Source organism: Accipiter gentilis, chromosome 8 (assembly GCF_929443795.1).
Source record: "Accipiter gentilis chromosome 8, bAccGen1.1, whole genome shotgun sequence".
In the NCBI taxonomy this organism is placed as follows: Eukaryota; Metazoa; Chordata; class Aves; order Accipitriformes; family Accipitridae; genus Astur; species Astur gentilis.
Genome location: NC_064887.1, coordinates 7,636,861 through 7,660,897, shown reverse-complemented (window position 1 = coordinate 7,660,897; position 24,037 = coordinate 7,636,861). Strand labels below are relative to the sequence as shown.

Genomic DNA, 24,037 nt, shown 5'->3' with positions numbered 1-24,037 from the left:
GGCCTTAGCGCGAGTGTAATGAGTCGGGCGGTTAAGTGACCCTTGACTGTGCCAGGAACTCTTACACAGCTAAGACAGGGAGATACGCTGCGTGTCTCAAGGACTCCTGCTGCCCGGTGAAGGTGGGGTGACGGGAGTAGAGATAGCCAGTTCTCCCCTGATAGCCTTTGGAGCATCCTGTATCTCTGTTTTGAGTTATTCTCAAAAGTCTCATTATTTTCCAGCACAGCTGGGATTCTAGTGAATTGTTGATGACAGAAGTCAATTATCTCCCAAACCTATCAACAGCGTTACTGAGTGAGGCCCTTTGAGCTGTCCTGGACCGCAGCAGGCTGTGACCAGCATCTCCCTGACCGGGATGCCTCTCAGAGCTCGCAGACTTTCCTGTTTGTGAAAATTGGAGGTCTGTCACTGAAAGCTGACACAACCTGGGCTGAGTCTCATCGCTTCTCAAGGCTCAATCCTGCACCTGTTGAGACAAATGCCGAAACATTTGACGTGAATATTTTCACTTACCTCAAGGGGTATTTTTTAACAGGTATACCTCTTTCTCTCTCTCATTTACTCTCTTCTATTATCTTATATGTATTTCTCTTAGTGTCTTTATGCACGTGCATGTACTAACCTGAATAGTCTATAGTAAGTTATAGCAAGTATATTATGAGATATTAAATAAGTTATAGCAAGTATATTGTAAGTTATTAAATATGTTACAGCCAGTATAAGTTAATACTTTCAAATTTATATTTAAATTACTGTCAAGATTTTTATTCAATTGTGAATGAATTTTAGGCTGCTATTATAATCCCTTTAGATATAAACTGTTGACCAAGTCTGGGACTAGAAGTCAATCCAACTGCACCTAGACTCCGACAGGAGTTTAGAAAGCAAGGGGGTCTCCTCTGAACCTCGTGACTCAACAGGAGGAACTTCCTTACCCTTTCCCACATTCCATTTTACTCTATTACATTTTCAGTCCCTATATACATAAGTTTAGTTTGATTCTAATTTAATTTTCCTGTGTGTATTTCATCCATGTACTAAGTAATAGAGTGAACCTTGCCATCGAATTCTTTGAAGTCCCACTTTTATACAAATTTCTATTAAATCATTTTTCTATTGCTAATACAATTGGAGGTGATTCTTTAAGCGATCTGAACCCCCCTCTCATTTTTAATCCCCCCCCCGTGATGGATGTCTAGGAAGATAACTTTGACTGGATGTCTACCTGATATTTTAGTGCTTTATTTCTCCACCAGATGGAAGCCAAGATCCATGTCTAAGCCAGAGCCTCCTGTATGGCTTTTACTGGAGAACTGCGCACGCAGTGCTATATTGTAGTGAAGAGCAGTCACCTCATTCCTTTCACATTCTAGCATGCCTTTTTTTATCTTGTAACCCTGCTGTTTTATCAACACTACTATCCTAGGGCACTGCCAGTCAAACAAACGGGGGGCTTTATACAAGACTGCATCAAGAACTTTTGGGTTTGTCTTTGGTGCAAGCCTGTTGTTTCCCTTGCCCTGACAAATTATTGTCTCACATTCTGCCATTACCTCTTGCAAGTTAATACAAGTAACAATTACTGTTGACTCACCGGTGATGCTGAAATCAGCTGCATGGCACTTAAGGCAGAAGGCTTTCTCTGTATTCATTCACAGCTTTCAATGCAAATGTAAGATGGTGAGATATATAAAATATATATTAATGGAGAGATACGTCAGTTGCCTGTGATTATTTGATTCCTTATTTGAACTAAGCTCCACAGGATTTCTGCACCAAATACTAGGTTTCTCCTCATATCCAATATAGGGCAGGGTAGAATTCATAACTGTCTTTTCCAGTTCTTCGGACTATACCGCCATGTAGCTACTTGCTGGCTTGTGCTGTAAAAAATAATTCTGCCCATCCTAGCGTGAAGGGCCTGATAGGTACTTGTATTCTTCTTTAAAAACAAACAAAGAAAAAAACCCATCTGACTTGACTGGAAGACAATGAAACACAATTATATATTGGGTAGAAAAGGGAAAGGTCTTTTTTGCTTGGCAAAAAAAAGTAAGTAAAACAAAAGAATTGAAATTCCATTTCTCCTGAATCCACTTTATTTTACCATTGAGTTGCTGAGCTGAAAAATCATTATTTGCACTGAGGTACTCCATTATACCTGCACAGCGCAAAATTATCGCTCCCTGCTGTGAAAGTTTTTATTTATTTTTGCTAGTTACACAAGTTGCCCTAAAACCTGCTTCTACTACAATTAGAACACTGCACTGCACATTTATTGGCCAAATAATCTCTTTCTTTGAAATGTTTTAAATGTGCATAGTGATTCCTGATCGCTGGGCTCAAGGATCATCACTCTGTCAAAAAAGATCAATGTAGTTTGATGTATTTTAAAAGCATTAAAAAGATACCTTCTTTATACAAGCACACAATTGCCTACTATGCTAGTAAGGCAGCTCACACAAGTTCTTGGGCCACACCCGGTGACTACATTTCTCTTTATTTTGCAGTTTCAGGGGTTTAGATACAATAACCATATTCCTAGCACTGCACAAATTGCACTTTCAGTACTAGATCACACACACCCAAAATACGTCACAGTAGAGATTTCTGAAAGCAACATACAAACAAATGAAGGGATCAAGCCTTTAGCACAATGAGCTCAAACTATGTCAATGTAGTTGCATTTTTATCCAGCATATTGTGCTTTTTTCTTAGAACTATTACACTTTGAGAAGTAACAGAACGAAATTACAAAAGCATTCCCTAGTGTCATGATCGAGCAAACTACATTGCAGTGGACAGATACTCGACTCCAGTTTCTGACATCAGAATGTCTCCTCAGTCAGAGGAGTTCATGGGCCTAAGGTAAAGCCATACAACTTTTCAGAATTTTCACCTTAAAACAGCAAACTTTCCATATCCACCTAATTTACATTTACAGACACAATTTGCAATCACTGTTTGGTGCTGGGGTGCGCAAACAAGTGTGTGATCATAAAGGCATAGAGTGTATGTAATTTCACAGATTCACAAAAGCAGTGCCTCCATATATTTCAGAGAAACACAGGCTCTGCGTGTGGCTAATGCACACAGAGTTTTCTACACACAGATGTAGAAGTTTTGTAACTTTAGAGGTATTGAAAGTATAACTATTTTAGATGTCAAGTATTAAAAATTGTTCCTCTCTTCAAAGAATGATGCAACAAAACGTCCACAGAATAACTAACAGGATGTCTTTGCCATTTTTCATTTGCAGTTATGTTTTATTAATCAATTTTCCTTTTCTTAAATTGTAATTTGTGGTTGAATCTGAAACCAGAAAAACTACCCCCACACACACACCCATCTAGCACAAAATTAAAAAATAAATCAACAACAAAATGCAGAAAGAAAATCTAAAAACATTGGCACTAATATTTGTCGACACTCACATTTTGGCTCCTGATATTTTTATCTTTCTGAGACAGTGCTGTTCCAAGTCTTACATGTCAGATTTTGCCTCCAACTAAGCATGCAGCAGCCAATTCCTCCTTTCCTTCGTCCTGCAACAAAGCCACCATCAAGCAGTTGATCAGAGTAGATCCAAATCTGGAGAGGTAAAACTACAGGATACAGGGGAAAAGCTGCTGGACAGTCGGTTCTTGGGCTTCTAGAAACAAACAATTAGGGACAGCAAGGTGCCGAACGCAGCATCGCCCCCAGCACCCTGCAAGCCGTTCCTGGTGACTGCGGGGAAGGTTGCAGGCAAGGGCAGTCCCTGGAAGGGCTCCTGCTCCCTCACCCAGCACCAGGCAAGAGCACAGAGACATGCAGTTATGGCTGCGAGGCCTTCTCCTCCTCTTTCCCTGCCTGGCAGCTTTGATTCCTCCATGCACTCTTCCTCTGTTTAGAGGCTTGACACAAAATCCACCTCCCCCTTCCTCTCTGCTCTCTGGAGGACCTCAAACTGTCAGATGGAAATGCACTGCTTTCTGCTCCATCATACAGAAAAACTGAGGTCCCTGTCTAGAGGACAGCAATAATGACTCTCAAAATATCTGGGGATTGATTTTTTTTTTTTAAATTCTTGCTTTATAAGAGATTTTTTTTCCCCATTTTCTTTTAGACCTGTTCCCTTCTAATTGGTTTTTATGTTTCCTGCTGTTCTTGACAAAAAACCTCTTTCTGCAGTAGAGGAATTTATAATGAAAAATGCAACATTCTCTGTGGAAATAACATCTGCAACACTATACAATTCTTTTTCTTCAGTGTAACTGACATTAACACTAGGTGCACTTACAATATTTATTCAGATTTTTGTGTTTTAAAGTATTGGATGAGGAAACACATACATAATATTAACACTCCAGCACATTAAACAAACATACCAGTTTCCTACAACAGAGACTTCTGCCTTTGGACTACATGATAATGCACCACTTACAAATGAAAAGATAAAATTTAGTCAGGAAAGAAGGACATTTCTCAGCAGGAAAGGTCACTAGCACGAGCAATTCTGCTGCGAAGGGGGTGGGTTGTCTGTGAGTCGCATGCTCCTTCCAGAAGTGCCCCTGGAAGGGTCTGATTCTATACTCTCTGACATCTTTTCACAGATTATATCCACCAGACGCTCAAACACCTGCCTTACGTTGATGTTTTCTTTGGCACTAGCTTCAAAATAGTCAAAACCTGTGAGAAAAAGTGGGGAAAAAAAATATCAATAGTGACTGATGATAATGGAGATGATTTTTAAAATACTAACCATTTTTTTCAGAATTCACCTTAAGAAAACAAGACATTAGACAATTCTTAAGCTCAGTTGATTCCCACAGTCTCAGAATACTGAGCAGAAATACTTCTAAAATTTATCAAGCATTAGTAGGAGTCAAAGGCATAAGTGGATCCCTACCACAGCCCTGGTAAACACGTCTGCAGATGATACAGATCTGAATAAACTCAGGACAAGGAAGTCGAATTCTCCCAAGGCCACTGACAGGTAATGTACGGAGGGGTCCTTCCTGGGCTCCATCCACCCCTGTGCAACGGGGCCAGGCTTACATTACGAACCACTACTGCAATCTGGCAAGAGCAGAGAGCAGAAAGAGAGGCGAGATCGTGGTCATATTCCTTTTGCTGACCAACTCCTGCACTTGCGAGCGGAATGCTCCACGATTTTGGTCCTGTTTTTCCTGCTCCACGATTTTGGCCCCTTTTTTCCCCGTTCTTTGTCTGATGAGATGGAAAGCTCTTCAGGGTGATTAATGCTTGTACAGCACATGGTACGACAGAGCACCCATCCTGACAAGGGCCGTTCAGCACTGCTGAATTACAAATAATGTTGAGTGCCTCCTATAGAGTAATTGCTGTGTCCAGGCACCAGCTCCTAGCTGCAGGGATGAGTACAGATTCTCAAACACTGACCCTTTCTGATTAAAAAAAAAACAAACCAACCAGCAAGGCTGGAGTTATGTCAGGGTGGGGATGGCACACAGACAGCTATTCCTGCTGCCTCCCGTTGACAGCCCGTGCTACGCAAGAACCAGCCTTCTCACAGACAAGCCTGAACCCTGCCTCAGCCAGCAAAAGTGCACTGAGCTGTGAAGCATTTCTTTATCTTTCTAACCCCAGGGGACTCAAAGGCCAACCATCACTTACAACGGCTGTTGTTTCTGTTCTACCAGGTTATTATATTGCCAACAGCAAGAGCTCAAGCACCATGGAGAGTTTATTTTGCAGTAAGCTACATGCTGCTGTGCTTCATTTTGGGGGCATTCTGCATTGCATCAGTTTTCTTTGAATCTGCCACAAACCAAGGGAAAGATAAATCATCTTAACTGATTAGTCCACCACTGCTGGTAGACCAAGTCACCTTGATGTGTGAGATAACAAGTAGCTATCTACCCCATTTTAACACTTTTTAAAAATCACGGGACAACAGGTGACGTGATGGTGGAGATGTTTGCCTCATTACTAAACAAGGACAGCTGTCCTGCATCAGGTGAGGGTTCTGTCTGCTCCACTTGCTGTCTTTGATGATGATTAAAAATGTATACAAAAGGCACAAGAAATCAGAGAACTGAACTTAGATATTTGTCAGTCAAACATTGGTTTAGCTTCTGTGGCTGAATCTGTTTTGGTTTAGTTCACGTTCAGGCCAGTAACAATTTCTTAATCTGATTAGGAAATTATTTCAATGATGTTAATGTCAGTATACAAACGTAGATAAACATGCTGAAGAATAACCTTTATGAGAATCATTATAATGAAAGCTAGCAGTTTAAGCAGTCAATAGTCAATTAAAGAGATTCCTCCCACCTAACACAGAAAGTAATTTCAGATAATGCTGTACACATTAGCACAGTTAATACAAGGAAAAAATTACTGATAAAACCACATATGTTTTTCAGCCCTCTTAAAAAGAGCATTTAGGATTTTGGGAGGCTACAGAAGAGGAGGACGGGGACAGCACTTTCCAAAGGCATGGTTAGCTTTTGTTTTGCTTTGCAGTGGGGTATGTTTCTCCAGGGTGAGCCAGACAACCACATGGACAGGTCGGGAGCAGACCTGGGGATTCTTCAGCAGAACAGTTTCCTACTGATGGAGTCAGTTGCTATGGTAACTCTGTGTGTGTGTGTGTGTGTGTGTGCTTTGAAGTGTCCCATACGTAAAGGATTCAGATTCTAGATGCCAAGTTTGTATTTAAACAAACAGATTAATTTGGGGGGGAGAAAAACATTCGAAGTCCAAATAGGAGTGGGAGTTCCAGTAAAACTCTCTGTTTGCTCTTACATTGTTCTGGACAAATCTTAACTACTAACAGTGTAATCACTCTTGCAAAATCTGTGGGCACACATGCATTCACAATGGTTTTGAGAGTCTGCAAGCCAGGAAATGAGGTTATTCACATTCATATTTTCAAAAGCAAATTAAATTCTGATGTGTAAAAAAGAGCCCATAACTGATTTTGCAAACTAACCATGTCTTTGCTTTGCTAGTCCTATATGTAAAGAATTATTATTACAATAATAATAATAATGATGATGGCAAATTAGAGGGTTTAGTTTGATATTTGCTCATTATTTCTTTATGATGGCAGTGCCTCAAGGCTTCAGTCATGAATGAGACCCCTTTGTGCTCAGCATATGTAGAATTTACACTTGAAGGCTCTAAACCTGCAGGCCTTTGCAGACATGCTTATTTTTTTTGCAATTGAAACCTGAAAAAATAATCTGATTACTCTTAATTCTTTGGAACAGTGACCATCTTTTTGTTTATATCACACAGGTCCCTATCACAAAGCCATACTTTATACTCATCCATGAACAGGTTTTCTATACTTTCCCTTCATTAAAAAAAAACAAAAAAAAACCAAAAAAACCAAACCCCTAACTAATAAATACACATTATCTAAGGTTTAACCATAATTAGCAATTTGATCAAGGTCACACTTTAAACTACAACAACGTATGCAACGTGTACTAGAACTCCAGTACCCCCAGTTTAACAATATATTATGCACCCTTCAATTACTGCTTAAGAATTGAAGACAACTTAAGATTTTATAAGTTGGGGATGATGGCAATTCCTTTGGGTCTGGTAAGTATCTCTACTCTTACAAGCTAAATGAATATTTACAATATGCCCACTGTAAAGGTCTCCACTGTTAACTGAATTAAATTTTAACAGGATTTACTTGCCACTATGAATTCTTTAAAAGATGACAATATAGTTAAATCTTAATACAGAAGCCCTGAAAAAAGATCATATGTGCTATAATATATAATGGAAAATAATAAATAAATGAGAAATTAGGAGGTGTTTATTTTGCTGTTCATTCTACAATTTTCGTTGCAATCCCATCTTCCTCTCAGTTGAGCTGTTTTGCTTTTTCTATCCCATATCAATAACATAATGTCATTTCCCTACCTGGATAGAGAAGCCTGGTACATTTTTAAAGTATATTTTACTCAAGTCTACAGTTCTGATATAGAAACTTTTTTTTCATTGTTTAGTTGAAAAAAAAAAAATCTTCTACAAAAATCAATGTTTGCATTCTGAAAATGACTATATGGTAGTTCGAGAACTGGAGACAGAATTGTGTTTATGAAAACTTTTTTCTCTTTTCATTCTGCTGAGGTAATAAAAGCTTTTCTCTCCAGACAAACTTTATCTTCCTGACATCCTTAGATATTAGCTTTACAGATACAGCAACACTACAAGAAGGTAGTATTCAGCACAAAGCAAGTAAAATAAGGACCTCGAACATATTACGCTTCTTAGCTGTGATACCATTATTAAAGAATTACTGCTGGAAGCACTTTTTATCATACAAATTAAAAGGAACACAGCATAAAGAAGCAGAAGAAAAAGAGTAAAAAGGAAAGCTTTGACATGTACCTAGCTGATCTGCCAGATGTTTCCCTTTCTCCACAGGAACAATTCTTTCATCCTCCATGTCACATTTGTTTCCGACCAGGATCACTTGTGCATTGTCCCAGGAGTAAGTCTTGATTTGTGTGGCCCTACAGCAGTTCAAAAAAGAGTGTTACTTCCCATCAGCCATGCCAAAATAGAATTGTATGTTAAGTATGAAAACAAGTACCATTAATGACAGCATCAATATCTCGACCGTATATTGGTTAAAAGACAAATGACCAAGCTTACACATAAAGCATGAATGCAGATAATGTAATTTATAGCACCATTCTATTTTACTACTCTTTGACTTTGTGAGACAATACAGTTTCTTGTTAAGATTTTGCAAGTGTTTTAAAGACCATGAGACCCAGACAAAAAGCTGAATTGAATAATTTTTGAAGTCTAGGCACAAAAAAGCATTCTTCTAAAGTTTATTCTCCTTCAGCTGTAATCTGTCAAAGGAACAACAATCAATTACACCTCTTAAGGATATTGTCCCTATAGAGAAAGCCATACAATAGATACACACTTCATCCTAGATTTACCACTTCCTGTAAAATGCCTAACGATAATTCAGAGCAGACAAAAAAGATGCTCATTTTCTGCAGCACATTTGCTGCAGAGTTTTAGTAACACCAGAAGAAATTGTGTTTTGAGAGTCAGACAGATGGAAGCATCAAGTCATCTTTGCTTAAACAGGAAAACTGGTTCATGGACACTGAAAATTGCATAGAAACATGGAAACAATTGCCAAAGAGAAACAGAAATTTACCAAATTGGGAAGATATGGGATCAAGGTAAGGCTCTGTGAGCTAATATTTGAACCCAGCAGGATTAAGTGATACCTAAACAAGGAAAGAGCAGATGCAATGACAGACGGCAAGTAGCAGACAAATGCTAACTTCAATGACAGAGGGATCAAGTGCATCGGAGCTTAAGCAGGAGCACTGGGATGAACTTAAAGCCTCTAAAGGTCTCTGTGGCTCATGTGCTGAAAACTGGAGTGGAGCTAGCTGTGGATCCCAGGACTCTGACCTTACATTTGGCCTCTATAGTTTTTCTATGACAGAACAGAAGATTTTTATTTCTGTTTATCCTGAGGGGCCGGTCCTTTCCCACCATCCTCAGTGAGGTGTCACTGAACCAGCAGCAGAACAGTGTTAGCTTGGTAGCACTCATTTTCATCCATTTTTTCAGACTGGCCCAACCTATTTTATCTTCACCAAGATAGCTTTATCTTTTAAGACTCCCTCCTTCCCAAAGGTAATTAGGTTGCCAGAAGCGATACAATCCTTCCCTCCTGCACCCCTCCTCCAGTCCCTAACTCCCCTTCCCACTCTTTGTCCTTACTTGACACCCCTCCATACAGGACACTGCAGTTTCAGACAAACCTGCCATTTCCCAGGAGAGCCAGGATTCCCCTGAGATTTTTACTTCTGTTTTAGTTTGCTTGAACTCCCTTAACAATAAAGCACTTGATTCCTTCTCTTTTGAATTAGCAGCAGCCTCCCTCTCTGATCTACTAATGATAATTTTTAATTAGTTTGAGTTGCTTACTTGCCTTTTCCATGGAAAGCAGACAGTCATGTTACTCCACAGATATTTATGAAAGAGGGGGTCATTTCACTGTGCAACTTGCCTTTAAGCAGCACCCTGTTTGGATTACACTGGAAAGCATAAACCTAAATGAAGCCCATTGCACAAGCTCAGACCCATACTGCAACATGCAGAAATAATAAAGGACTTTGTGCAGTAAAACTTCTTGCTCTTCTTAGTCTCCTCCTGGAAAGGCACTCACTCCAATCCAAATTTGGGCTCCTCCACTTTCAGCCTGCTGAGTGCCTCCCTGCAGACAAGCCCTGTGAGAGCTAATATGAGTCTGTGATGAGTTTATGCAGTACTCTGGGGTTTCTCAAGGCTCATCACAGAAAGGGATGACCTCAGAAATCAACCAAAGCCCAGGAAGATGAAATCTCCCCAGTCTCCCTCTATGAGCAATAAAGAGAAAGAAAGTCTTTCCAGGTTCAATTTAAAACACCTATAACCAGGCTTCTCTTCTGACTCCCATTCCCCTCTTGATTCATTTCAGCCCCTGGGGGGTCATATGGAGACACACTGCCAAATCTTAGCTATTTAAACAGAATTACTTAGAAAATGAAAAAGAAGAAAAAAGCACAAAGGATCTCCAACAGAACCTCATCCTTCTACTTGTTTTGCACAAGTTAGTGAAAAGCCTTTCTGGCAGAACACTGCCATTTACACTTACTAGGAATAAAAACAAACAAACAAAAGTTATGAAGAAGAATGTCTAAAAGAAACCTGACCCCCATACAAAAAGAAAGGCAGCAAGTTTCCAGAAGCTTTTGGAAAAGTAAATAAAAAGGCTTGTGCAACTGAGATGTTTCAACAACTACCAGGGCAATCCAATATACACACTCGGAAAAACGTATTTCTGTGACACAGTAACAATGCTGTGACTTATTTGTGCTGAATTCCCCAAATTAATGATAAAGCATGGTTTTTATGCTTCGCACGTAGAAGAAAAATAGTCTCAGGTTCACGGTTACATGGATATATCAACAGCCTAATTTGGAGATCAGCCTTAAGGATAAATAAGGCCAACAATTTGTGAACCCAGCTGTCACTTAAATCTAAGTTAAATTTAACCAATTTTTTCTTCCCTTCTACGAAATTGTATAGATTGCCTAAAGCAGAGTTTCCATAATATTTTCTTTTTACTTTACAGTATCAAATGCTGAGTATATTCTAGTTTCAGTACAGTTTCAAATGAGGTACAAACCACTGATTTATCTACATGCAAAACCATCAAGTCAATGTCAAATAATAACTGTCAAAGGAGCCTACTAAAAAAAAATCTAGAAACTGAGCGGAGAGCCATGAAAGCTCATTTAACCCTTTCACTCACCCTACAGGAAAGACATCTTATTATTCAGTCATGATCCTCCTCATTCAGGAGAAAGAGTGCCTTTACTTGGTTTAGAAGAAGTATTTCTGGAATGACACAAAGCAAATCAGAATCCTCTTTAGGACATCCACCCATAAGAAGGGTGAGGTAAAAAGATCACCCAAGGAAGAAATCATATGGCAGACTGGAAGAGATATTCTCATTTCCCTTGTGGGCAGGTGAGGCCAGGTCAGGAGGCTGTTAAAACAGTCACATGCCAATGAGCCAGAGATGAGAAGTAAAGTGCACCACACATACACAGGAGGCAGTTTTAGAGGGGATGTTGGAGCTTCATGAAAAGGCTCAGAGAATAATAAGGCTAGTGAGCACAACCTGCTATGGGAATTTGCCAGCTAGAGGGAAGATATAAGCTCTAAGATGCTGGAGAAGTCTAGAAGGGAAAACATTTCTCTCTGATGGATAGCTGACTTTGCACGAGGCTACCTTCCTATAATTTCAGTGTAATTATGAAAATGAATTTTGAGATCTATGCACACCCCTATGAGTTCAACAGAAGGTAAGAGTTTGTCATGGGCAAGAGCTTACTTGGAGTGCTAGGTCACTGGTTCAGCTGTTTGTTCATGCTTTTGGCTTGTTTTCTGTAGGGAACTCTGCAGGAAGAGACGGTACAAGAGAAAGCAGTGAGATGGGCTGAGATTCATGTTGACAGCCTGCTTACACAGCATCTTAAAAAACCTGAATCACTAGACAGCAATGGGCAGGGCACCAGCAAGAAGGAACAAGCTTTAGACTGGAGAACGTCCTACTCTAAAAGACAGATTACTACTGTACACAACTTGACCCATTCCAAGGTTTTGTGAATGGGCACAATTTTAGGATCCAGGAATTATATTCAGGTGGGAAATTCTTACCAGCCAATGAGAATGGACTGGGATGGAAAGCAGCCAAAAGTTAGTGGAAGGGGCCTCACTCCGTATTTTATTTGCTAATTATTTTCTTGAGGTATCCTTGTAAGCTTGATTGCATTTGCTTTATGAACCCAGTCCCATGATTACATGGCAGATGGCCTTGCTCATCTTTTTATGCCAGGAAAACACTCAAATCCCATCCACATATGCTGTTTTAGAAATAACTGGGAAGGTTAACAGGTTCCTTACTGGATTTAATTCATATTAACTGAGTACTGCTGATTGATTCTCAACATCTGAAAGGGCAGCTGATCTGCTGCATCATGCTGCATTTATGACAAAATATTCAACTTAACAGTATTATTTATTTACTGTAGCTGGATACTGAAAAACGCATCACTATCCAGCTAGGATAGCAGGACACTCAAAAGAGAGAAAGGATGTGTAGGATTAATTGCTATAATTTCTGGAAACTTGCAGGATGTAAGAAGACCCGGGAGGATCATTGCTGTTAGCTTTTGCATATGGTCTAGGTATATGCCCCATTTAATTTCAGTAAGGGTTGAAGTATGGTCTTAGAACCAGCGTGGTTTGTTGCAGCCTCACCTAAACCTCTGCAAGCAGAGAGGCAACTCACGTATCGGGCCACACACGTTCCTTGCAAGTTGCCCAGAGAGGTTGTGGATGCCTCCCCTCCCTGGAAGCGTTCAAGGCCAGGTTGGATGGGGCTTTGAGCAACCTGGTCTAGTGGAAGGTGTCCCTGTCCACGGCAGGGGGGGTTGGAACTAGGTGATCTTTAAGGTCCCTTCCAACCCAAACCATTCTATCATTCTAAAAAGCAGCTTGCAACTTTGCCATTTCCTGGGAACCTAGGAGCAACACTACTGAGAATAACAGCTTCATTAGTGGAGAAGAGGTGGTTCAGGCACTTGTCCTCCCATCAGACCGTCTCACATCCCAAACCTTCTGGCTCCAGCCCTTTCACTCTTCTGGAGGTCCTCCCTCCTGGGCACAGCAGGGAGAGCAGGAAGGCTGTTCAACCCATGCATGATGGATGAGACAGGGCAGAGCTGAGCAGCAAGGGCATGCTACTGACTTTGCAGCCTGTGCAGCTTCCCAATTGCTGCCACTCCATCCTCTCACCAGCACTGAACAGAAGCACTGCAGGAGTGTTAGGGCTCTGTTTTTATTGTTAGCCATACTGCTGCTGTCTCTCACTTGACCTGAAGAAGGGACTAGGCTCATGGACATAAAGACTCTGAGCTAAAGGAGTTGAAGTAGTAGACAGCTTAATTTGCCGCAGAGAGAATGGTTCCTGACTTAAGTCCAGATCCAGTGTAAAGTTTTTTTGAAGCATATCACCCAGCATGGTGGGAAAAAAACAAAAAAAAACCACACACACAAAAAAATCCTACCTTCTTGCTATGCTAGCAAATGGCAGAGGGTGATATAGCAGCACAGCACCAGACAAGCTTTTGTTTCCATTTCTTGTCCCTCTGGAAGTTTAGAAAGCAATTTTGCAGACTGGGAAAAAACGTCTCTTAGCCGCATGGCCACTAGAGGACTCTGCTGGCACAGCGATGCTGCTTTGCTACAGTCCTCACCTCTCCCTTGGACGAGCTTCAAAAGGAAGGAAATGGGCTACCACAGGCCGATTTTATCTGCCACACTACGTCGTTTGTGCTCAGAATCTTAAAACTGATGGTTGGAAAGATTCCTGACATACAGAGTAAAAAGCAACAGTGATGGTTCACCTCTGTCCTTTGGCTGATAAGGTGGTCTTAGCAAAGATACTCATAAGGTCCCTGTAGCACAGGAAGACATGAAGTCAAATACACAAAGCCAGCCATTCCTAATTCTTATGCTCTTGCACCATTGCCTTTGATGGAACAGATGTTAGACCATCTCCAATACAAAGCTTCAGGTTAAACTTTACCCGTGCAAATGTTAAAATAGTAGCTCATACTGGCAGCTCATAGATTGAGATTTGGTATTTTTTTGCTAAGTTAAAACTGGTAAGTAAAACTTATTAGAGAGGAACCAACAGACAGACAGACAAACTGGTCATATATACCTTGTTTCATCAGGGAACCTAGCTGAAAATATTTATAATTCAGTGAAAGATATTGCCCTAGCTCATGTGCCAGCATGCCTATGGAAAAAATCCCTGTGCAGACATTTGCAGAAACAGCTTCATCCGAGGTTGGTGGAGGGTGTGCCGCATGGAGGAACCTGGTCTTGGCAAAGCCTTTGGGTTTGTGTTTCTACCAAAGAAAAATTTATTCCTCTATCATTAGTTGCTGAAGGACAGCTCAGGGAAGCTGTTGCAGTTCACTTTCTGCAGCATGGTGTCATGGCACTGGAGATGGGGTGAAAGTGGAGACTACATCTTTAGATGCAATGATCACGACTGACTGCTTCAGTGGACAATGAGAACAAATAATGGGCAGCCTTGAAAGAAGGCCAAATTACTAGAAACAACAAACCATGTTGTTGCAGCTTTGGAGTTGCAACTTAGATTAGGGCATAGAGAATATGTGTCCAGCAAAAAAGCCAGACTGAGCTGGATACTAAGAGCCAGTGCCATAGCCATCATATGTCACATGCTCCTGGTAAGTGACTGAGATCATTGCAAATCAATCTCTCAGACTTGGGAGATTACAGTAACTGCTGCACTGCCTTTCTTTGCACACTGACCATACCTATCTGCAGTATACAGCAACAGGGTAACAAGCAGAAATGACTGCAAGACATTTGAAAGGAACCACAGGGGTATTACTTCTGAGGATAAACACAGCCTTTTCTCTACCTTCCCATGCTCTGTATTTCCTACAAAGTCTGGTGACCCTTTGAGAGGATGCAATGTCAGAACATGAACTCCAACAACAGGGTCCAGCCTTCTGCTTATCTGTGCTGTGCCTGTGGCCACCACCTCACAGCAGCAGCTCAGATGTTTTCACCCCAGGCAATGTGCTAGGTCCCTGCTGAGAAAACAGCTCCCATCAGCTACCACCAAGGGGGCTGCAGGCACTGCCCATGGCCACAGCAATGACATGTGCTCCGGCTCTTCTGGGAAGACCACTACTCTCCCTGCCCTGTACATGTACTTGTCTGGAAGGCAAGAGAGCAGGACGAAGGTCTGGGCCACAGCTCTGCTTCCAAAATCAGATCACAGTATGGAGTGAGATTGGACATTTCTTCCCGAGGAAGAAGGCAGATGGCACAAGCTACAATGGCAGCCTCCAGGTGGGGAAGGGGAATTGCGCACCAAAATGTCAGGGAGACGAGCCTGCGTACCAATGCAGCTTTGATAACGTCACGGAGTTTTTCAAGTGGCTGACCTGGTGCTTTCTTTTTTCACTGTAAACTAAAAATATTTCCAGGCTTTTTGTCATCAGAAAGTCCAGAAATAATTTTCTGGTGTTTCTGCATTTGTACCAAATTCAGTGGAGCCAGAGGAGCTTATAGCAGCTGAGAATCCGTTTCGTACCTACTTTTAGGCTTAAGTCCCTACCCTGCCCATTTACTAGGTAACTCCTTCTCCCCCGTCCCACCATTCCACACTGAGCACTGCCTTACAGAGTTGTTCAGGTGCTTTCTGTAGTCAGTGGTAACAGAGAGGCCCCTTCCAAGGGGTATGCTTACTTTCTGTCCTAGAACTTGCTCTTCTTCCTCTTATTACAACTACAACTAATTTAAACTTCACAAGTTTTAAATGGGTAAAGTTAGATTTTTAATTATCTCAAGTTAGACAAGGTGAATACTGTTCCATGTGTCTACACTTTTTAAGGCAGTTTGGAAAGATATGGCCTTATAAGATTTTAAATCAGATCTGACTCAACCAACCACTGGATTGTTTTAGCAGCATAGCCAGAAACCTCATAAGCCCAAACAATGCATTAAAGGATTAATTTCTTTACAATAAATTAGAACTTTTAAATGCAACAGCTGCTATAGTATGCTACTATATTTGAATTAAAGCGAAGCTGTAGGACTTTTTCTAAAGAGTGTTTAAAAAACAATTTATCCCAGAGTTTACATGAAGAACAAAGAATACAATGATGCAAAGCAGTATGGAGGGTGGGATGTCTAATGTTCTCAACAAACAATTGTGAGGAGAGTTGCCCAAAAAAACGAACAAACCCAGTAACAACAATATTTCATACCAGTCCTGCACTGCATTGAAGGAGTCTTCACTGGTGATATCGTACATGAGGACGAAGCCCATGGCTCCTCGGTAGTAGGCTGTAGTGATGGTCCTGTATCTTTCTTGTCCAGCTGTATCCTGGAACAGAAAGGATTATTTAGGCTTTAATACTTTAGTTCTCAGAAACAGGAGTTGTAGTTAGGTCCTGTATCTAAAATAAGGCAACCACTTTTTGTTATTATACATTTTTAAATTCTCATTTGCTCCCAACTGAAATGAACTCTACTTACATTTTAGCATTAATTAGGCTTTTGCATCAACTATGATTTGTTAAATGCATTTTGACACATGTACTATTAAAAAAATACCAAAGATTTCAACCCTTTAATTGCTCTTCTCTGCCTCAGCCTCAATGCAATAATAAAATGTTAGCAGAGTTCACTGAAAGCTGACACTTCAAAGCAGAGGCAACAGAGAACAGTCCAGGACTGTACCAGGCAAAAGACATTTATGTGTTGCAATTTAGTGTCACAGTCGGGAAAAAATCCTTGAGATAGATGCTGCAGGTGACTCGGTTCTTACCTGAGGTTAGAGACAATTAAAGACTTGATGCAACAAAAATTATTCTACAAAGTGAATTTAATGCGGAATATTCCAATCACAATGTCCGAGGTGCACATACTAATTCGAGATTTACTAATCCTCTTCTGTTGGTTCAGTTTAATTCTCATTACTTATAGAGTGTTGTAGAACACCTCTACCTGCAGTTGTCATTTCTATGTTCAGTCTGGCAGCACAGAGGTTAAACTTTGGCATATACAACAGAAGAACTTCAAAATACTTGTGACAGCTGGAAAACATGTCAACTACCATCTGTTGGACGCCAACACCATTTATTCCTCACATTTTAGGTGCCTGCTCTTAAACTGAGGAACATTTCTACATCAGATCAGCAGTCCTGTAGCGAATCTGTTCCCTCTGGACCTGCCTTCTGAACCAAGAAAAGAAGTCACTTGCTTAATGTATCTCTCATTCAGGAGTTATCTATCATTTGAACAAACACATTTCATCCTCCTGTCCATCATTCCCATACATGCAGTTTTGGTTTTGCTGCATGCAAGAGACAGTGTTGGCCCTTCCAGAACACATGCTAGTCAGTCTATGAAAGGGGAAAACATCAATGATCGCCTGTTGTTCTGCACCAGAATATCACAGAGGCTCTCTGTAAGAGGAAAGCGCTTGTAAATAAGCTCCCTGCGGCTTGCTTAAAAGGCTCTGCCTATTGCACTACCGTGAGACTATCCACAGCTGTAACACTGCTAGTTTCCTAGTGGAGAGATTATGCAGCAGGAATCTTGCTGTTTCTCCACCAATCCTCTGGAAAAAGAAGCGATTTTTCCTTGAAACTTGTGCATTTATTTCAAGACAGGGTAGTCCATTGGCTGATCACAGCGAGGCATTGCACAACGGCTGAGTAATAGTCCTGCTCCCTCCTGACAAGTACCACCAGAATGAGGTGGACTACACACTACACCTTGCAGCCTGACTGACTATTTCTTCTCCTGCCGTTGATAAATCCATCACAGAGCACTCTCGTATTCACTGACACCACAACCTCGCTTAGCTGCTGAACAGCTAAACCAACTAGATCCCAACTATACTTCTTCAAGTGGGGCAGGTCTCAGCAGCAATAGTAGTGTTCTGTTTATTCAGAGACATGGTAGTTGCTTTATTTTAGCGTGATTTCCTAAGGATATGAGGCTTATTAAATCATCAGTCTCCACACATGCATGTGTATATGCTCATTACAACTATTCTGACTTGTGATCAAATTTGACTGAGGGGAAATGCTCTCAAAGGTACATTCTTACAAATGTCACAAAAATAGTTGGTAAGGTGAAAAAGAGAGACCTTAAGTATACCTTAGCTGGGGAAAAAAGCTTAAGTACAATGCTTATCTTTTTCCAACACCAAAGGATCCACAGGAGAGAGGCATTCTTCATACCTCATTAGGAGAAAGACCTAAATCAGTATTAGTAAGTTCTCAGATCCTGCAACCAACAAAAAGAAACAAATCCATAGGAAGTCGGGCTTCTTTAGTTCTCATGCTCACAGCATTATTGTTTTATGTTTGCATTCCCAGGTTATTCTATCTCATCTTCTATTTTCTGCTCTGTGTTTAACTAGTGCTCATTTCGGCTTAGAGCATGAGGCTGTGACCAGACAGTAAGCAACTGCAAGACACATTGTCTAGCCACATGCAGAATAATTTGGAAAGAAATTAAATTTGACAATGGCTCAGAGCAAGGAGTTCGCTCTGAGGATGTACATCCAGGCTGTCCTGGGAAGCAGCCCCAAGGGACTCTGAGGGTGGCTTCCAAAACCTGCCCAGGTACCATCTTCAGTGCCTCGGCTCAGTGAGGAACTGGACTCAGCCCACAGAGTTCATCTATCTTAAAGGCAAACTATGCTATTGTCTGAAAGCTCTGAAATGTAGTAATTCTGGTTTGTTGATTTCAGTATTCTGCCTGCGAACCCCCTGCGTGTGGGGGTGGGCCCCCATTTATACATTAGCGAGACAGGGACTTGGCTGCAGGAGGTTCAGAACCCCAAAGGGCTACATGCATTTGCTTAGTCATAACCTGTTCTCTGGTGGACAATGCACTTACCTCATTAGGAAGGTAATCTGCATATTCATTAGTATATATTTAGGTATCTGCCTTCTCAGGTTATCGGGGAGAGGCGGGGGGGAGGCATCCTATATTTCATGGTATGTAAAGTTTATTCATAACCTTGCCCTGGTAGCCATGTGGTACAATGCAGAGATGTGATTCATCTCTATGTGAGTCACTGATGGATTCCTCTCTCTGTTTTACTGTACAGGTACAGAGCATGTCATCTCCCCTTAAAGGTTTTTAGTTGCATTTCTCCAAATCCATTTGAATCTTTGTAATATCACCCTGAAGTGATTTTTTACCTCAGGTTATGTTAGCTTCTTAGACAGCTATAAACTGGCTTAATTTTCTTGACTTACACCATGTTTTATGCTAGCTTCAGTGAACACCCCCACCCCGCCCAGGTACTTCAACACAAATAAAATAAAACAAACTGCAAAATCTGAGCTCAGTTTCTTCAGCATTTACAGTAGCTGCTTACATTAGTTTAAAACACCACAAACCTTAGGTAATTAGGCATTTCAGGTTTTTATGTGGAAGACGTTTATCTAATGAAGGAGAAAATAACTGATGCGGACTGCTCCCCCCCACCCCCCAAGTTGTTTGCAAGATTTCCAGGTAGACCACAAACTCATTAGAAAACAGGTAGATGAGGCACAGGCAGGGAGGGATCAGCAGAAACCCAGTGTAGCTCTAATTAGCAGTCTAGCCAAATGCCTAGGAAGAATAGCTTGTGCCTTCAGCATCCAGAAGCCTGTTTGGCTGTCCCTGATGAGGAATCAGAAAGCTTGGTTGTAACCAAGCATGGAAGAGCCTCTCTGAGGTATATTTACACTAACGTGCTAACAACTCTGTTCTTTTGTAGCTTACATATGTGCCTGTCCTTGATACAGACAATTAAAAAACCCCACAAGACCATTAGTTGGTAGTTTGAAACAAAAATTTGAAGGTTTCACATTAATGAGCAATCAAAATTCAGTGTTTATCAGAGGACAAAAAGACCTAAATGCATTTGCATTATGTGCAGATGCCCTCTACTCACAAGATCCATCACCTAAACATTCACGATAGGAGCACAACTAGCTTTTCTTAAATTTAAATTTACTTGCCTGTCTCAGCAGAAACAGCAAGGTACTTACACAGGAAACATATTTGAGTTTTTAAATCACAACAGACGCTCTTTGCTGCAGGTCTGAAAAACCAGAATCCCTGATTCTGAACCATCGATCGCTCTTCTAGTGAAGATTTCCAGCCACAAGTTCTTTGTTCCAAATAAAATGTCACTGAAACTTCTTATCTGTACCAGATTTAATCCTCTCAGCACCATGAGTGTTCTAGCAGTGTATGTGACAAACAGCCTCTAAAGAAATAAACCCTTTCGATTTTTTTAAAGGATTATGGTTTGATTTTGTTGGTTGGTTGTTTGTTTTTAAAAAGAAGAATAATACATAAGAATAAGTGTCACCTGTCATCCAGCTGGTTGGCAACAATTTAAAAATGCATGTACTTCGCATCATCCTTGCTTAGGCTGCTCAGAGTCAGAACAGAGGCTATGTCAACCCCAATGACCAGCACCAACCACAATTTCAGGGCTGCTTCAGCTGTGATGAAGGAGACACCTCTTCTCTGTTGTTCAGCATCCATCGTGACATCTATGCTATAGCTTTTTGCACCTTGTTTGGAGTTTGGTCAGCCTTGGAGACAGGATAATCAACATCACGACCCCGTGGTTATAGGGGCAGCAAGTTGTTAGACATCAAAGTGTGAAGAAACATGACTCCCTGCAAACACAGCTCAGTTCTCAGCAAGACTGGCTACCTCAGCTCCTGTTCTCTACATGACAGATAACCTGAATAAGCAAGAATAAAGGCACATCCTGAAGGCAGAGGGCTGTTTGTCCTGCTACAGGCCAGTCTGGGGCTCAGTAATACTCATTCCCTTTACATCTGAGACCTGTTTACTTTCCCTTCTGCATGGATGAGGAAATATTCATACTCACATGGGGCTATGCCGGTGTCTCACTGAAAGTGCCATTCTGCAATCCATAACCTCCATCCCGCCCCACTCTCTTCCCACCTCCAGGCAGATTTCTCAAACTATTCATGCAGCCTTCTCCACTGCTGCCCTGTTCTGCATTCCTCACTGGACCTAGCTAGCTGCTCAAAGCATCATTTTCTTATCTTTCTGGACTTTTGCAATGTGAAGTGTTAAATTTCTCATGACCTCTAGCAGTTCTAGTTGTTTTGGTCAATATTATTGATGTCTCCTGCGAGGTGGCTGGTATGTTCCCATCCCACTACTCTCATGTCAGGACGTGCATTTCAGACCGTACACTCTCTGGGGCTGAGATTTCCCTGGGCGTGTGTTTGCCCAGTGCTCAGTTGCAGAAGGGCTCTGCTCTGCAATTGGAGCTCCAGGATGTTAAGACACACAGACATTTCCTTTGCAAAAGTAGATTTTTGAGTGGAAGCCACCAACAATCAGCTAAACAAAAGTCACCTTGAGAAAGACAAAAGGGTAAAAAAACAACCCACCAAGAATGACAAGGTAGAGTGAAGAGAGTGACCTTGGGCAGACTAGTACGTGTCATTAATAAGAGAATGCTAACATTGAGCTTACTGTTCCTCCTGGCAGCTAGAAATAGGAACAAACAGACAAGCAAGATGAGTCACTGGTTAAGACATGGAAAAGACGTGATGTCATGAAAAGCCTGTGAAGTTTCAATTGCTGCCAGGAGCAAAATAACACCTGGTTCCTTTAGAGCTCAGCTCTGATTAAAATGCTCCAGTTCAACAGATCGTATTAAGCATGTTTTTTTTCGTCTCTTGTTATTGAGTGCTCCCATTGCCCAAGAGTTACTGGAACCTACTCAGACACATTTAGCTACCTTGAGAGCCAGTTTCATTTAAGCAATATTAGCAATATGCAGCAAAACACTTCTGTTGTGAAAAAAACTCAACACAACCCTCCTGTCTTTTTTGATAAAAGGTTTTATCCTTGCGAAGTGTTTTTTAAACATTTCCCCACTATGGATATCTTCAACTCTTTAGAGGTAATAAAACCAGAAGCCTTGGATAATTTCAGTACCACCAGTTGTAAAAGCTTCATTTTTCCCATCCTATTTTGCTTACCCTGTACAGAAGCTCCTACCACCCTGTTTTCTCTAACATTCCCAGACTAACTGCTCTCACCAGGGAGATGGAAATTTTATGAAAAGAGAGTTTTAATACATGCAGAGCCCACAAGAACTCACCAGTATCTGGTCACTTATCAGAGGCCTCAGTCTTCCCCAACACACACACACTTTTGAAGTTGTCCCCTGTAACTCAGTGGCCGCGTGTCTCTTCAGGGGAGGCACTTCACTTACTTTTGTTTTTAAAGTACTTTTGCAAACTAAGCTGATGGACAAGGAGGAAAAGTTAGTGTATGTTGGCGTCATCCACCATTAAAACACTTCTGGTGGTTGGAAAGCCCCAGCTCTTTAACTTTGCTCAGCAACTCCACACCATATAAGACAAAAAGCGAATCACTAAAAATGCAACGGGGTGCATTTGCTCAGCAGAATGGAATTTTCAAACTGGAATCAGGCCAAGGTACTGTGATTAACACTACTATTTATGACTACTAAGATGTTAAAAAAATTATTTCCCTTTTCCCAGGTGCCTTGAGATTGTAGTGAAGATTAGCAGCAGTTGCCCTTCCTGATCTGTCAAACAGTAGGGACTGAAATAGGGCTGCTTGCTTATCAACATTATCTGCTCTTCTCGACTTTTTGTAGGTTGAGTTTCTCTGTTAGAGTATTTAAAAGACAGTAGCTGCAAAAGAGAAATCACATGAAGATGTACACACAAAGATAAGTTCATTGTGCACATTTCTTAAATCTTGCAGAATTGAAAAGCCTTATTTTTCATGACTTAGAATTAATATGAAGATCAGTCTGATATTTATTCTTCCTGATCGTTACCTTGATAGAAAAATAAAGAAATGGCAGTAATAAAAATATGTGGCATCCACACCACATGCCTACTTTCAACTTCCACTTCTCTAGCTGCAGATAAACAGCAAACAAAGTTCAAGACGTATGATGCATTTGAAAGGCCATCCACTATGGGCAAGTGATAAAACCATCACTGCTATGATAAAAAGATATTTAAGAAAATTTTAAGAGGCTGAGATCCTAGAGTAAGAAGCATTTTAGGCACTGAATGAATTATTATATAAGACTATTTTGCCAGTTTTGCTAGATGTTCTGAGATCCACATATATCCTTTAATTCTGTTAATCAATCACTGTACAACGCACTGACGTCTGAGCAATGTTAGCCACAATAAGGATTATTAATTAGCTGGGGTTGTTGAGAAGCAGATAAATTAATCACAGCCAGAGTACTTCAGAAGCAGCACTACACTACTGTGAATGAGCAAGCGTGGACATCTTAAATGGTCCTGCAGTGCAGTGGATAGATGTGCTACAGTCCAGCTACCACTGCCTGGGACCTAACAGCAGTCTGCTAACCCATAGAGATGTACAGCAGAAAGGAAAATCTCAATATGTTATGAATCAGCTACCAAAAGAACAAATGCAAAACCTGTGAGGAGCAAGTTAAATGATCTGCGCTGCAAATCAGTCTAAATTCAGTAGCCTGGTTCTTCGATCTGGAAAAGAACAAGGACAGGTGAAGGGAATTAGCATTACAGTGCTATCGGCCTCCCGCCCCCGCAAAGGCACACAAGCAGAAGAGCAAATCCCAGCTCCGAGAGCAGCAGAACAAGACCCAGACTTCCTGGAGCCTATTTCTAGGTGATCAAATGTCATGGTAACCAGCAAGAGAGCGAGAGGGGCTGCTCGGGTCCGTGCGGAGCAGGCTCTGCGCAAGGCTGGGCAGCAGCGTGGTGGTACCCAGGGCCCTGACTGTGGCTGCAGGACTCTTGGCAAGACCTTCGGTTAACTCCTTTACAAAGCAAATAGTTACGTCCGA

The 24,037-nt window shown here is 41.2% G+C and overlaps 1 protein-coding gene across 6 annotated transcripts in view; it reads right to left on the bottom strand.

Moving 5' to 3' along the window:
* Window positions 1-2,487: 2,487 nt before the first annotated feature.
* Window positions 2,488-24,037, bottom strand: part of RAB3B (RAB3B, member RAS oncogene family) — a 60,109-nt gene continuing 38,559 nt past the window's right edge. For 5 of the 6 annotated variants that reach the window (XM_049808673.1, XM_049808678.1, XM_049808674.1 and 2 more), the window contains 3 exons: window positions 16,404-16,522; window positions 8,383-8,507; window positions 2,488-4,674 (listed from right to left, as the gene is read on the bottom strand). In XM_049808673.1, the coding sequence (XP_049664630.1) occupies window positions 4,487-4,674; window positions 8,383-8,507; window positions 16,404-16,522 (432 nt within the window). In that variant the 3' untranslated portion in view covers window positions 2,488-4,486. The remainder of the gene's footprint in view (window positions 4,675-8,382; window positions 8,508-16,403; window positions 16,523-24,037) is intronic. The other variant, XM_049808679.1, reaches the window with a different exon arrangement.